Genomic DNA, 16,845 nt, shown 5'->3' on the forward strand with positions numbered 1-16,845 from the left:
CATTTTGGAAAGTCACATCAAGGTAGGAGTTTCATGGTGAATGATAAGGCCTTAAGGAGTGTAGTGGAACATAGGGATGCTGGAGTTCAGGTTCACAGTTCACTGAAAGTGAAGTCACGGTAGACAGGGGGCTTCAATCAATTAGGGCATTGAGTATAGAAGTTGGGAAGTTATGTTACAGTTGTACGTTCATGAGACCGCACTTGGAGAATTGTGTTCCGTTTTAGTCACCTTGTTATAGGAAGGATGTTATTAAACTGGAAAGGGTGCAGAAGAACTTTACAAGGATGTTGCCTGGACTCAACGATTTGAGTTATAGGGAGTGGTTGGTCATGCTAGGACTTTTTTTCTTTAGAGCGTAGGAGACTAAGAGGGGACCTTATAGAGGTGTATAAAATCATGAGAGACATGGATAGGGTGAATGCACTCAGTCTTTTTCCCAGGATTGGAGAATCGAGGATGAGAGGGCATCAGTCTCAGGTTAGAGAGGAAAGAATAAAAGGGAACCTGAGAGGCAACGTTTTTACATGGAGGGTGGTACGCATATGGAATGAGCTGCCAGCGGAAGTGGTTGAGGTGGATATATTAATGACATTTAAAAGGAATTTGGACAAATATGTGGATAGGAAAGGATTAGAAGGATATAGGTCAAGTACAGCAATGTGGGGTTAGCGTGAACACACATTTTGGTTGGCATGGGCCAGTTTGGGCCAAAGGGTCTGAAGATTTACTCTTACACTCATCAGGAAAGTTTACAAGCAATATCAAAGCAAGGAAATACAAAATGTATACTGTATGAGAGGAGAGTGCTGCTTAATTGACCAGTTGACTGTAATTGATAGAGGCATTGCCATGAAGAATGCACTGGTTAATGATGATTGATAGTTAACTGCCAAGCAGGTGAATTGTCCTGATGAATGCAAAATGAGAAACTTTGAGTAAATGTGCTTTTTTTTCAACAAGACTCAAATTCTGTACTGCCAGTTGGTTCATTTGGCTCTTTGAAATGGCAGTAAAATTTCCAGGAATTACCAGTTACAATGAGAGGCTTTACAGCTAACAGCTGGGACTATGCAGGGATCTACCTAGTCTGTGTTTGGAAATTAAATATTTGGCACAGCCTGAAATCCTATGCAGTGAGCATTTGCCAAAATGTACAGTGAGTGAATATGCCAAATAGATGAATCAGAATGACTGTTATAATTGAAGTAAAGACTGGAAACTCCTGACAGATGTCACAACTTGATGAGGTTCATGTGTTCAAGCCCTTGTCAGTCGAACAATGCTCCAATTGCTTGCAGCCTGGTTGGGGTCATCAGCGTAGATGGAAACCTGGAGAACAGAACACAGGGCATGGAGCCATTAAATCAGCACTTTTAACAGTGTTTACTTTGCAGAGTGTTCTGATTCTTCAGCATACAATGTGTTACATGTCAAAAACACCCATTATAACACTAATTTCCTAACTTAAGTGGAATTATATCTGACACATAAACAAGAGATCCACCTCTTGCTTCCTTGACCCTTTCAGGCAGTGAGTCTCAAACCCTGTATACCCAATCACTTTAAATCTATGACCTCTGCTCACGGCCTCTCTCTGAAAGCAAATAGATCCTTCCTTCCTTTGTACCCTCTTTCCTCGGCTTACCACAACCGTGTACACTTCAGTTAAATCTGCCCTCAGTTTCTAGACTTGCCTATTCCTATCTGTTCCTGGCTGGTCTTTAAAATTGAACCCTCCATAAACTTGATATCATGCATAACTCTGCTTCTCATGCTTTAACTTATATCAAGTTCTGTATCCCTATCACTCCCATGCTCACTGACCTAAACTGGCTCCCAATGTCCTGATTCACATCGCTATTTTCAGATCCCTCCATGGCCTTACCCCTCCTTATTTCTATAATCTTTTCCAGTCTCACAACCGTCCGAGATCTCTGTGGTCCTCTCAATGTGGCCTTATGAGCATCCTCAATTTTAATTGTCTTACCATTGCTCAGCTTGTCTTGTACTGGCGAGGTTGCAAGTTCTGGAATTCCCTACGTAAAACCCTCCACTGTTTAACTTACTTGCTTCCTTTAAGACACTTCTTAAAACCGAGCACTTTTACTGCATTTTTGACCATCCGCCCCCAATATTGTCTCATGAGACTCAGTGCTTCAAAATACTGCTTAGATGTGTTTGGAATATTTATTGAAGTTAAAAATCACACAGCACCAGGTTATATAGTCCAACAGGTTTAATTGGAAGCACGCTAGGACTATAACTTGGTGTTGTGTGAGTTTTAACTTTGTACACCCCAGTCCAACACCAGCATCTCCAAATCATGACTATTATAATGAAGATGGCACTTTTAAATCGAACCTGCCTTGTAAGGAAGGTTAATGAGTGAATGGTAATAATGAGACTGGACAGCCAAGAAGGAAGGGACAATGTGCTAAATGGAAAAGTTCAAAGAATGCAGACTTTTCTGAGGGTTATTGGATTGGAGCACATTACAGAAGGAGGGATGAAGTCAGGTGATGATTTTTACCGTGTACATAAGAATTTCAAATGCATGATGCAGAATGTCTGCCCCAAGATGTGACCTTTGCCTCCAGGAGGGTACTTGTACCTGATGCTAACTCTGTAACAAAAGAACTAGACGTGGTTAACATGGTATTGAAAGATTCAAGAGATGTTTATCACAGCTCCTCATAGACACATAGATTACAGTCATGGGCACTGCAGTGTCTGGGCTAATGTTCACTTACTCAGCTACAGTCACACAGCCTTTCATGACTCAAGTGTCCTTAGTTAAGATGAAGTCATTAGGTCACATGATGAATATGGAATATTTGAGTCTAGAGACTTGAAATACCTGGATAAGAACTTCAAAAAGTCAGATAGGGGAAGAAGGTCCTTAAGGAGCCTGGAGGTGTGGATGGGGTCTGATGAGAAATCATTTCTGGAGAGATCCCAGCAATGACCAGGTAGGTGAGAGGGATGTAGGTAATGTCAGCTCATTGTTCAGGACAAGACCACCCATTTAACAAGCACCTCATCCACCACCTTCAGCACTCACATCCTCCATCCTCGATATTCAGCAGCAAGTGTGTACCATCTCCAAGATTCACTGTAGCACCTCACCAGGGCTTCTCCAACAGTTCCTTCCAAAACTACGACCTCTACCGCTTCGAAGAAGGGCAGCAGCTACTTGAGAACAGCATGACTTGCAAGTTCTCCTCCAAGTTACACACCATCCTGAGTTGGAAATATACTGTGTTTGTTCACTGAAATCTTGGAACCCCTCTAAATGTACTGCAATGTACCCCCCACTAGATTGCAGCAGTTCAAGAAGGCAGTACACCAGCGCCTATTTCATGGTAATTAAGGATGAGCAATCCATTTTGGCCGAGTGGTACCCACATCCCATGAATCAATTTTTTTAAATTTCCATTGAATTGGACAGCAGAATTCAGACTGATTATGCCAAACAACTGTTGACAAATCCTGAAGAGGAGAGTTAGAACATCTTGGTCATAATACAGTTAGGAAAGGTGCTGACAACACATGTGACACGAACGAAAACAAAGATTGCGGATATTGGGAATCAGAAGCAGGAACAGAAGTTGCTGGAAAAGCTCAGCAGGGTCTGACAGTATCTATGGAGAAAAAGCAGAAATTCAGGTCCAGTGATCCATCTTCAGGACAATTCTTCACTGTATTTGACACATGACACTCATGTCCCCTTGTCTCAACTGTTGCATATACAGAGCTGTTCAACACCAAATGATTTGGAGATGCCGGTGTTGGACTGGGGTGTACAAAGTTAAAAATCACACAACACCAGGTTATAGTCCAAAAGGTTTATTTGCAAGTGCTAGCTTTCGGAATGCTGCTCCTTGGTCAGGTGGTTGAGGAGCAGTGTTCCGAAGGCTGGACCATAACCTGGTGTTGTGTGATTTTTAACTGCAACACCAAATGATATGCCATTGTACAATCACATAAAATTACTAGGAAGTTCAGAGGAACTGGGGATCTTGGTGTGCTTATCGATAGATCCCTGAAGGTGGCAGGACTAGTTAATAGAGTAGTTACAAAGGTAAATGGGATGCTTGCTTTTATCGGTTTAAACACAGATCAAAAGTGCAAGGAGGTGTACAGAACAATGGTCAGGCCAGAGCTGGAGTACAGCGAGCTATTCTGGTCACCACACCATTGGAAGGATATAAATGCACTGAAAAGGATGCAGAGGAAATCCACCAGGATGGTACATGGGATGGAGCACTTTAGTTCTGAAGAGAGGCTGGATAAGCTTGGGAATCCTGGTACAGGTGTACAAGATGATGAGGGGTATGGACAGATGGACAGAAAGCAGCTGTTCCCTTTAGTTGATGGATCTATAACAAGGTAGCCTAATTTTATCGTGAAAGGCAAAATTTTCAGAGAGGATTTGAGGAAAAGAACTTTTCACCCAGAGAGATTGAGAGTGGAATGCAGTGCCGAGGAGTGTACTTGAGGTGAGAAACCTCACAAGCTTGAAAAGTGCTTTAATGAGCATTGGGCTATTACAACGTTCAAGGCTCTGAGCCTAGTGAGGGCAACTGGGACTTGTGTCGGTAGCAGTGTCGACTCAGTGTACTGTGCAATTCAATGATATATCAGCACAGAAACTGATCATTTGGCCCAAGATGTCCATGCTACAGTGCTCACCAGCCTTCTCCCACCCATTTCAGCTAACCCAAATGCACATACCTTGCTAATTCATGTTCTTATCTAACTCCCTTATAAATGCATCTGTGCTATTCGGCGCAGTTACCTTGACATGATAATGTGTTCCACCTTTGCATGGGGATACAAAATTCTGTAATTGCCTTGTTGGATTTATTGGTGTTGATCTTATAGTTCTGGCTTCCACAGCGAAGCTTTGCTCTCACCTGCGTCATTTTGGGGAATAGATAAGCACAAGTAAGATACTGTGCCAGAGGGAGGGAATAGTGTTCCCTTTGAACTGAGGAAAGCCATTTTGTTTCCATCTGTATTAACCGTTAACTTTGAGAATGTCACCGGAGAGATCTTCAAGCCGGATGCAAACCGCCTCTCTGACATTGGATGTGAGCTGGCCAGCTGTGGTAGAAGCTCTGAGTTTGGAATTACATATTGTATGGAAAAGGAGGGGTAGAAAAACAGCAAGATTGTTGAGTGCAACATGAAACGAGCCTGAACTGGAAATGTTCTCAAAGTTATTTTTGTCTGCCTCAGAAGGAGGTTCTGATGCAACGTTTTTGGCAAGTTGAAACTGACTGCATTGAAGTGAAGCAGAAATCGCTTGTGAGGCCAGCAATTTTCTTTGGTTTTTTATTTTTCATTATTTTTCTTCCATATTTAGCTGAATGCTGATCCAAGCAAAGTCTTCTGAGTGAGATTCCAAAGACAGTGCTGAATTACAGGCTCTTGTGAGCCAGTCTCTTCAATTAGTTTTAAATTTGCATTAATCTTTGGATGCTCTGAACTTGCTCACTTTAGGTTTTATGATGGTTGGAGGCAGATTGTCAGCTTTGTATACGCAACTAATCTTTCAATGCAGTTTTGAAACCTTTAGAACCTACTTCTGCATATCATCCTTGAGATGTTCTTATCCTTTCACACCTTGATATCATCGCCCCCATCCTGGAGGTTATCATCAATCAGAAACTGAACTGGACCAACCATATCAATGCTGTGGCTACAAGAGCAGCTCAGCAGCTTGGAATCTTTGGCAAGTAACTCACTTAATGTCTCTGCAAACCCTGCCCCTTTGAACACAGAGGTGTGCAGCTCCAGTAACACTTAGGAGACTCAGCACAAAGCAGCCCACTTGATTTGCAACCTATCTACCACCTCCAACACTCACTTCCTCGCTACTAACTATCAGTGTGTACCATCTACATGATGCACTGCAGCAACTGTCCAAGTTCCTTTGATAGCACCCACCAGGCCCACGACCTCTACCATCCAGAAGGACAAGGACACCAGGTACATAGGAAGACCATGCCTTCAAATTCCCCTCCAAGCCACTCACCATCTTGCCTTGGAAATATTTCATTGTTCTCTCAGTGCCACTGGGCCAAAAACCTGGAAATCCCTTTCTCACAACATTGTGGATCTAACTGCAGCACATGAACTACAACAGTACAAAAACCTTCACAAGGGCAAGTAGGGATGGACAATAAATGCTGGTCCAGCCAGCAGTCCACATCTCATGAATAAATAAATAGAAACCTTACTTACCATTTAATACCTTTTGATAACTCCTTAATGAACTTCCAGCAGTTAACTTCTGAAGGACAATTACAGATGGGCAATAATTTCTTACCAATGAAATTGACCTCCCATGAATCACTGAGAAAAAAAATCACAGCCCTTCTCCTCTCATTAATTTACATAACAACTGTTGCTAAACACACAACCCTAGAGTCTTACTTTGCTCTGTCATTACATCATCCATGTTAACTGTACTTGCCTCACTTGCCAGCTTGAGTTCAGAACTCAATATGTAGTGTACCATAGGATCAAGCACAATAGCTGTTCTGCAATTTTCAGAGGTGTAAATCAGTGAGGTATGCTGGGATTTCCAGTGAACCACTTTGGAGTTGTGGAATATATAAACCAGCCTAGAGAAATTGAAATGGCATAAGCAATAAGTGCCCTCTTTAAACCTGTCTTTGTGCATAACAATTGAAGATTGAAAAGCACAGTCTCTGCATTTTAGGAAGTGTGTAAAGTATAAATATAACTATGGCAGTTCTTCCATTTATAACGCAAAACATTCTGATATTAAAAAGATGTATTCATAAATTTAGAAAACAAAATACAGGACTCAATGCTGAGATTTTACTAAAAAAATTATTCAAATGTCAACATGAAACACCAGAAATATGTCTCTCAGTCCTTGCTTTATTTAAGATTTTAGTTGTAAATTTTCAGCCTGTTCCCAACTGTTGTGAATTATAGAAATTTATGTGAGCTCTTTTTCACATTTGATCATGAGCAGCGGGTGGTTTTGGGGAAGTCTTATAGATTTATAGATAGAAAGAGTTGTAGCCTGGTGAGACAGAAACTCTGTGCATGCCAGAGCAGCTCCTTGAAGAAGAGCTGTCCCTGGGAGAGATGAAGCTATTGGTCTCCAGAGTTTGAAGAATCCTATTCCTTAGCTTTAAAGGGAACCCATGTGTTTTTTTTACTGTCCTGGCAACCATTCCAAAGTGATCAAACCTTCAAGGCTAATCTTTCAGACTGTGCAAAATAATGCAAAATTTGCAGATAATGTCAATCGTACAGTGGCATATGAATCGCTTATTCATTCTTTATCTTTTCTGAAACCTTAGCAAGATTTCTTGTTTCTTGTTTCTGTTTTAGTAGCACTTATAAATGTCATCATTAATCAGTTTCAACCTTCATCTGCAGCTCGCCAGCACTCACTGTGTGAATGGTTGGAGAGAGAGGAGTGGCAATCTTTGTTGCAGCATGTTTCTGTCTGGATACCAATGCTGTCAGGAATGTACATGAAGGTGTTCAGCTGTCACTAGATTCAGATGGACTGATTGCCTTGTCTGTGAGCAGTTTGCACCAACACATATTACATGATATCTAACTATCTTTTCGTTTGCAAACATAGGGCATGTCTGGACCTCCAGGAACACAGGGTGAGAAGGTAAGATGCAAAACATTCGAGACCAGATCAATATTGTGCGTTAGGAGATTATGGGGTGCATAAGGGTCAAGGGTTGGTTGATGTATGGTACTTTTTTGGGGTCAGAGGTCAGATTGCGTTGAATTGGAGGTTAGAAGCATGGGTCATTCAGTCTTTAAGCACCCTACGTCCAGCTTCTTTTTGTGACACGTTTCTGCTGACCCTATATCCCACAATATGGACAAGACGTGGCATCATCTGTGAGCTTTGAGAGCAAAACTAGCTGCTGTCTTGGTGATTTGCCAGCTTAAAAATAAATGTGGTGAATACTTGGAAAGTTGGTTATTTTTTAATTTGGAGTCTTTCCCAGACACTATAATCTTATAAAACAATATGTGTTTTTTTTATCTGATGAATGTTTGTTTTAATTCCACTCAGGGCGATACAGGAGATCCTGGTGTGAAGGGAGAGAAGGTGAGTTCATTAACCATCGAAAGCCGAGAATTCTAGCCTATTAGTCCTTCGTAGTAAATTTTAATTTCCTTTACATGAACAGAACACATGCTTCCCTGGTCTAAAAGTTCACACTGTAAGGCAGGCCAAGATAATTCTCAAAAAATACCAGGGGAGCAATGAAAAGAATTATTTGGATACAATGAATTGCTGTGATGCAGAATACATTGCCTGAAAGGATGGTGGGATCAGTTCCAATAGTAACTTTTGAAATGGAATTGGGTAAACGCAGATAACTAGGAAACATTTGCAGGTCTATGTAGAAAATGTAAGGACTTGAAATTAATTAGACCAGTCAATAGACTAAGTGATCTGTTTTGGGATTCCGTGTTTCAAATCTCCCATATTGAGGTCTCAGGTATACTTACTGAACCATTCGCCATATATAAAACAGGCCTCCACAGATCTGTCTTTTGACAGAGCAATTACTCATTCAAGCAGTCAGGGCAGCATGGTGGCTCAGTGGTTAGCACTGCAGCCTCACAGTGTCAGGAACCCAGGTTCAATTCCATCCTCAGGAGTCAGTCTGTGTGGAGTTTACATGTTCTCCCTATGTCTGCGTGGGTTTCCTCCAATCCAAAAATGTGCTGGTTATGTGGATTGGCCGTGATAAATACAAGGTTACAGGGATAGGGTAGGAGGATCTCGGTCTGGGTTGTGATGCTCCCTGGAGGGTCAGTGTGGACTTGATGGCCTGAATAGCCTGCTTCCACACTAGGGATTCTATGGATCACAGCCTCTCAGTTCCAGCATCATTCTTAGAAGTGGAGAGTCACTTTTCAAGGTCTCTGATTTCCTTTTTACAGAATGCATGGATTTGGGGGAAGGGGAATGCTTTTCAGAGGATCTGCTTCCACACTAGGGATTCTATGATTTTATAATTCTATGAATACAAATTCAGGGGCAGGCAAGACCTGCTGCAATCTGAAATCAGCTCTTGTCAGACTAAGGTAACCCCAATCTGTGAAATAATCCTGCTCTGGTTTGATTGTGCATTGAGATATTTGTTAAATTCCACTGTGGCTTGAATTGATCAGAAAATTGATGTTTGCAGGTGGCTTGTTAAATCAGTTCCATACAGGTTAAGCAACTAACTTCATTTGGTTATGCTTCAAGTAGTTGACGTAAGCAAAGATATCAGGGAATACCCATCAAGGACAAGTGGCAATTTATAGGTTAAAAGTGTGTTAACTGATTGCATATCATGGCGTATGTTGACATATAATTCCAGCCAATAAACAAAGCAGCTGCTGGTTCCCTTCGAAGTTTGAAGAGGGTTTCAGAAATCAAGGAAGCATCTACACATTATAAAGTTGCTTTAAGGACAGGGCAGTCCTCATCATAGATACCAGATTACTTTGTCATGTGAGAATCTGGCAGAGACTGTCACTTTTGTAGGATCAGGGGGTCACAGTCATTGATGGTGGCATAGAGAGAGAGAGTTGGACTTCCAACTGCTTCTTGATGATTAGTTATTTTTCCTGGGCTGGAATGAAAATTTGGTCAGTTCCCTGCCATCAAAATGGAACTTGCCACAGTAGAGAAGGGGAATAGGGTCCAGAACTGAGAAATATTCTGCACAGAAGACAAAATTTGCATCCCAGAAATACACTGTAACCCAGAGGCTAACTGGAGTGAGAAAATTAAGGTGACTAACATCAACAGAGTAAAAATGCATTAGGAACTGCAGGACCTAAAATCGGACACATTCCCAAAGACCTCATGGCCAACACTTTCTGATAGTGAAAGAGAGAGCTGCAGAGATAGTGAATGAGCTAGTTATCATTTTGATTCTGGAGTGGATCACACGAATTGGTAGTTAGCAAATATTAGACCAATATTCAAAAAATGAGGTGGAGGGAAAACAGAATGGCAGGCCAGTTATCCTGACCATCAAGAAAATGCTGGACTCCATTGTTAAGGAAGACTTATAAAGGCACTGAGCAAAACTTAGAACAAGTCAACATGGTGTTACTAAAGGGAGATCCTTTCTGACAAATATCTTTGAATTTTTTTCAGGATTAAATAAGTAGATAGCTAAAGGGACACCAGTAAATGTAACAAGCTTGGAATCCTAAAATACATTGAAGAAAGTGTGACACAAGAAATTCATACACAAGAAAACGAACATTGAACAAGAAACAATAGTAGGCCACTTGGCCTTTTGAACTTGCTACACCATTCAATAGGATCATGACTGGTCTGACTTTAACCCACATGCAAGCGGTTAGTGTGATCTTTAGCATGCGTAGAGGATTAGATAATGGACTGGAAGCTAAGAGTGTTGCAAGGATCCATGCTAGGACCTCTGCTATTAATCTATTATTAATATTTACCTATTATCTATCATTAATCTGTTTAGTGACTTGCACAAAGAGGCAGAGGGTAATGTATCTACATTTACGGCAAGCGGCAGGGGTCTCTTAATGTGGGGAACAAAGAATCTTGCTTTTGGTCTCCTGACGGGCGCGATTCCCTTGTTTCTGAATATTTGAATCAGATCCATGGGCCTGGCATTGAGAGGGGTCCAAATCAACGAGGTAAAAACAATGACTGCAGATGCTGGAAACCAGATTCTGGATTAGTGGTGCTGGAAGAGCACAGCAGTTCAGGCAGCATCCAAGGAGCTTCGAAATCGACGCTTCAGGCAAAAGCCCTTCATCAGGAATAAAGGCAGTGAGCCTGAAGCGTGGAGAGATAAGCTAGAGGAGGGTGGGGGTGGGGAGAAAGTAGGGTAGCCATGGGCACACGTATGGGCCCCAGCTATGCCTGTCTCTTTGTTGGCTATGTAGAACAGTTGATCTTCCGTAATTACACCGGCACCACTCCCCACCTCTTCCTCCGCTACATTGATGACTGCATTGGCGCCACCTCGTGCTCCCACGAGGAGGTTGAGCAATTCATCAACTTCACCAACACATTCCACCCTGACCTTAAATTTACCTGGACCATCTCTGACACCGCCTTCCCCTTCCTGGACCTCTCCATCTCCATTAATGACGACCGACTTGACACTGACATTTTTTACAAACCCACCGACCCCCACAGCTACCTGGATTACACCTCTTCCCACCCTATCTCTTGCAAAAATGCCATCCCGTATTCCCAATTCCTCCGCCTCCGCCGGATCTGCTCCCAGGAGGACCAGTTCCAACACAGAACACACCAGATGGTCTCCTTCTTTAGAGACCACAATTTCCCTTCCCACGTGGTTAAAGATGCCCTCCAATGCATCTCGTATCCATCCCGCACCTCTGCCCTCAGACCCCACCCCTCCAACCGTAACAAGGACAGAACACCCCTGGTGCTCACCTTCCACCCTACCAACCTTCGCATAAACCAAATCATCCGCCGACATTTCTGCCACCTCCAACCAGGCCCCACCACCAGGAATATATTTCCCTCCCCACCCCTTTCTGCCTTCCGCAAAGACCGTTCCCTCCGTGACTACCTGGTCAGGTCCACGCCCCCCTACAACCCACCCTCCCATCCTGGCACTTTCCCCTGCCACCGCAGGAACTGTAAAACCTGCGCCCACACCTCCTCCCTCACCTCTATCCAAGGCCCTAAAGGAGCCTTCCACATCCAACAAAGTTTTACTTGCACATCCACTAATATCATTTATCGTATCCGTTGTTCCCGATGCGGTCTCCTCTACATTGGGGAGACTGGGCGCCTCCTAGCAGAGCGCTTTAGGGAACATCTCCGGGACACCCGCACCAATCAACCACACCGCCCCGTGGCCCAACATTTCAGCTCCCCCTCCCACTCTGCCGAGGACATGGAGGTCCTGGGCTTCCTTCACCGCCACTCCCTCACCACCACACGCCTGGAGGAAGAACGCCTCATCTTCCACCTCGGAACACTTCAACCCCAGGGCATCAATGTGGACTTCAACAGCTTCCTCATTTCCCCTTCCCCCACCTCACCCTAGTTCTAAACTTCCAGCTCAGTAACTGTCCCCATAACGTGTCTGGACTTGTCCTACCTGCCTATCTTCTTTTCCACCTATCCACTCCACCCTCTCCTCCCTGACCTATCACCTTCATCCCCTCCCCCACTCACCAATTGTACTCTATGCTACTTTCTCCCCACCCCCACCCTCCTCTCATTTATCTCTCCACGCTTCAGGCTCACTGTCTTTATTCCTGATGAAGGGCTTTTGCCCGAAACGTCGATTTCGAAGCTCCTTGAATGCTGCCTGAACTGCTGTGCTCTTCCAGCACCACTAAATCCAGAATTGAGAGGGTCCTGCATCAAATACTGCCAAGAGTTCTTCAATGTGACAAGAACACCAGTACTCAGCATGCCTGCACACAGGCAATTAGAGCGACTGTAAAATCATTCCCTGTTATATTGTTGGAGAAGCTGGGAGAAACGGAATTAGCTGCACATATAAAGCATTTCACGTCTGTTCTGTAACAAAGGGCGATTCATGCAAGATATGTCCAGAACTCACTGACGAGTTTGGAAACATTGTGGGAATCCCCGGACCACCTGGCCCTAAAGGTGACCCAGGAACCCCGGGAGTTCAAGAACCTGGACTACATGTGAGTATGGGGGAGGAGGTGGCGTAGTGCTAATGACATTGGATTGGTAACCCAGAGGATGTGGTAAGTTCTCTGGGGACATGAATTCGAACCTAACACAGCATGATTGTAATTCATAAAAGCTTGAAAGCCAGTCTCGATAGTAATGCTGAAAATATCTTTGATTGTCATAAATACTGATCAGGTTAACTTTAGGGAATCTGCCATCCTCACCTACTCTGATTCATAAGTGACTCCAGACCACACCAATGGAAAAGCTCAGGAAAGGGTTGAGCAAGTCATTCAGTGCAGGGGCAACTATGGAATAGCTAAAAAAATACCAATCTTGTTAGCAATGATCACATCCCATGAAAGAAAAGTAAGTTTGAGTCAAAGAGGTAATAAATGTTGCCAACATGGAAATAACCTCCCAAGTATTATGGATACTTTCGATGTAAAGACCATACTTTTTCATTTCTTCGTGCTTTTGATCCTGGACAGAAGTGAGAAAATAACTGTTTTAATAACAAAGATCGTTGAAGAATTACTACAGTTTTTTTATAAATGCAAGGAACCAGGCACTCTTTGTAAGTATTGTTTACACAGCTGCTAGTTCAGGCAGTCATGAGCTGAAGCCAAATGGAATGTATGAGTGGAGTGTTCGATGATAACAAGTCGCTGATTGGCCTGTAGACTAATAGCCAGTTATCAATGACAAGGCCTTCTGCCTGTCAATACTGCATGATTGGCTCCCAGGTAACTGAACAGCTTGGGGCAGTGAGTACTTTGGTAGACCATTGGATCTCTTGTGGTGAAGAAACTATCTATGCTCTGGAGTAGAAAGCATCTCAAGCCTGAAAATAGTCAGTTTATTTCCACTTTCCAGTTGCTGTAAGCCATGACTTATTTAATGAGTCAGAGACCTTTCTAAGTGTGAAACAGTCACCAGGTTCTTCCTGCAAAAAAATGATAGAATCTGGAAAATGAAAAATGAGAGGCAGAGTTCCGATCAACAAAAGGATCATCTCAGCAAATCCCGTGGACATTTAAAACTGAGCTGCTTTCCCAGACTTTCCCTCTGTCTGTAACACCTATGTTTTATTCCCTGCCTGTCTGCCTGTATGTGTATTGGGAAGTTTATGAGGAAATTAGAGTTTAAACTGGTAGAGTTATATCTTGATGATTTATAATTGTTTGCCTACAGCTAGCATTTTACTTAAGTGTAATAAATAGTAATTTTCATTCAGTGCAGAAACCTGATTCATGCTTTATGTCAATCTAGGTCTAAAAGAAAGGTAAATTGGGGAATTCTGCAGATTTGCAAAAGGTTTTTAAGTGTTATGGCAATTGTGGGAATAGTGGGCCTTGAGTTCCAGTATTAACATTGATCACTCAGTTCAGACAGGTTATGACAAAACTGTGGAGCACATGGGACTTGAACCCAGCTGCTTCCAGTGCACCATAAGAGCCTCTCTCAGTTCACATCACCAAATCAAATCAGATCAATACTCATTTTGTCATAAAGAATTTAAATGTTGCTAAAAAGAAGACACATTTTGTAAGTTCTCTGGCACAATCATTTGTATAATTCTCAACAAATATCAAAGTAAAGGGAAAGCAACGTTTACTTTGTATGAGAGGAGAATGCTGGTTGGTTGCCAAGTGGACTCTGGTTGAGGTATAGCTATGGAAATTGCACCAATGAATGATGACTGACAGCTAACTGCAAAACGTTTGAATTATTCTGAAGAGTGCAAAATGAAAAACTTCAACAAATTACTGAGGATTTATATTTCTTAATTAATTGGTTTGTAGATCTTGGATTGTACACATCCTTCCCCAACATTATCTCATTTTATTTTGTTCACTCATGCAACATGGGCTTTGCTGACTGAGCCAGCATTGATTGACCTTCCCTTGTTGCCCTTGGGAAGATGGTGGTGAGCTGCCATCTTGACTTACTGCAGTCCACAGGCTATAGGTAGATCCACAATGCCTTTAGGGAGGGAATTCCAGGATTTTGATCCAGAGACAGAGAAGGAATGATCGATATGTTTCCAAGTGAGGATGATGAGTGGCTTGGAGGAGAACTTGTAGGTGGTGGTGTTCCCATGTGTCTCCTGCCCTTGAATTTCTAGGTGAAAGTTGTCATGCAATGAAAAGGTGTTTCTGAGAAGCCACAGTGAATTTCAGAGATGCACCTTGATGATGGTGTGGACTGCTGCTACTGGGAAAAAGGACTGCAGATGCTGGAGATCAGAATCGAAAGGTACGATGCTGAAAAAGCACAGCAGGTCAGGCAGCATCTGAGGAGCAGGAGATTCAAAGTTTTGGGCATAAACCCTTCATCAGGAATGTCAGATTCCTGATGAAGGACTAATGCTCAAAACATCGACTCTCCTGCTCTTCAGATCCTGTCAGACTTGCTGTGCTTTTCCAGTGCCACACTTTTCGACACTGCTGCTACTGAGCATTGGTGGCATAGGGAGTAGCTACTTGTGGATGTGGTGCCAATCAAGCAGACTGCTTTGTCTTGGATGGTATCAAGTTACTTGAATGTTGTTGGAGCGACATCCATCCAGGCAATTCGGGAATATTCTATCACTCCTAATTTGTTTCTTGTAGATGGTGGACTGGTCTTGGGGAATTAGGAGGTGAATTACTGTCCAGAATATTCCTAACCTCTGACCTGCTCTTGTAGCCATTATGTTTATGCAGAGAGTCCAGTTGAGTTTGTGGTTAATGTTAACTCCCAGGATGTTTATAGTAGGGGATTCAGTGATAGTAATGCCATTGAAGGTCAAGAGATGGTAATTAGATTCTCTCACTTATTAGAGCTGATCATTGCCTTGCATTTGTTTGGATCGTATGTTGCCTGCCACTTGTCCACTCAAGCCTGGATCTTGTCCAGATCTTGTTGCATTTGAAAATGGACTGCTTCAGTATTCGAGGAGTTGCGAATGGTACTGAACGTTGCACAATTATCAGTGATAATCCCCACTTCTGAGCTTATGATGGAGGGAAAGTCATTGGTGAAGCAGCCGAAGATAGTTGGGCCTAGGACATGACACTGACAAATTCATGCAGAGATGTCCTGGAACTGAGATGACTAATCTCTAACAAACACAACCATCTTCCTATGTATTAAGTTTGACTCCAACCAGTGGAGAGTTTGTCCTGATACCCATTGAGTAGTTTTGCTTGGGCTCCTTGATGCCACACTCAGTTCAATGTAGCACCATGGGGGGGGTGGGGGGATGGGGGGATGGGGGGAGGTGGGGGGGTGCGGTGTGGATGGTTCAGTCATAGGGGAAATTAGAAAACCCAAATTCAAGGAGGAGGTAAGAGTAGAGAACTCAGGAGAGATTATTACAATCACTGGCACAGAAGCAAATAGGGCAGTGTGTAGAAAGGGTTAGCAATCAAACTTCAATCACCCTGGGCAAACGAATGACAATGAGAAGAGGGACGGTTAATACAGGACTGAAGGTGTTCTATCTGAATGCACGCAGTATAAGGAATACTGTAAATGAGCTTGTGGAGCAGATGGAAATTGGCAGCTATGACGTGGTGAGCGTCATGGAGATATGGCTGCAAGGGGATCAGGATTAGGAGCAGAATATTCAAGGATATACAGCCTATCGAAAAGACAGGCAGGTGGGCAGAAGGGGGTGGGGTTGCTTTATTAGTAAGAAATGAAATTGAATCAACAGTAAGAAGTGAAGTAGGGTCAGATGTTGCAGAGTCTATGTGAGTAGAATTGAGAAATCGCAAAGGTGAAAAATATAGTTATGTACAGGCCTCCAAACAGTAATCAGGAGCTGGGGTGCAAGATACACCAGGAGATAGAAAAGATGTGCAAGAAAGACAAAGTTACAGTGATCCCAGGGGTTTCAATATGCGGGGGACTTGGAAAATCAGGTTGGTGGGGGATTGCAAGAAAAGGAATTTGTGGAATGTCTACATGGTGGCGTGTTGGAGCAGCTTGTGGTGGAGCCCAGTAGGGAACAGGCAATACTGGAGTTAGTGTTGTGCAATGAGGTAGACTTGATAAGGGAACTTAAGGTGAAGGAACCCTTTGGAGACAGTGATCATAATAGGATTGAATTTTCTCTGCAATTGAGAGGGAAAAAGGTAGAATCAGAGGTA

At 43.0% G+C, this 16,845-nt stretch overlaps 1 protein-coding gene across 2 annotated transcripts in view; it reads left to right on the plus strand.

Annotated features, from left to right (window-relative positions):
* Nucleotides 1-16,845, plus strand: part of col16a1 (collagen, type XVI, alpha 1) — a 367,062-nt gene that overhangs the window by 203,033 nt on the left and 147,184 nt on the right. For both annotated transcript variants that reach the window (XM_072548617.1, XM_072548616.1), the window contains exons 22-24: nucleotides 7,640-7,675; nucleotides 8,093-8,128; nucleotides 12,595-12,717. In XM_072548617.1, the coding sequence (XP_072404718.1) occupies nucleotides 7,640-7,675; nucleotides 8,093-8,128; nucleotides 12,595-12,717 (195 nt within the window). The remainder of the gene's footprint in view (nucleotides 1-7,639; nucleotides 7,676-8,092; nucleotides 8,129-12,594; nucleotides 12,718-16,845) is intronic.

This window comes from Chiloscyllium punctatum, chromosome 27, assembly GCF_047496795.1.
Source record: "Chiloscyllium punctatum isolate Juve2018m chromosome 27, sChiPun1.3, whole genome shotgun sequence".
Classification (NCBI taxonomy): Eukaryota; Metazoa; Chordata; class Chondrichthyes; order Orectolobiformes; family Hemiscylliidae; genus Chiloscyllium; species Chiloscyllium punctatum.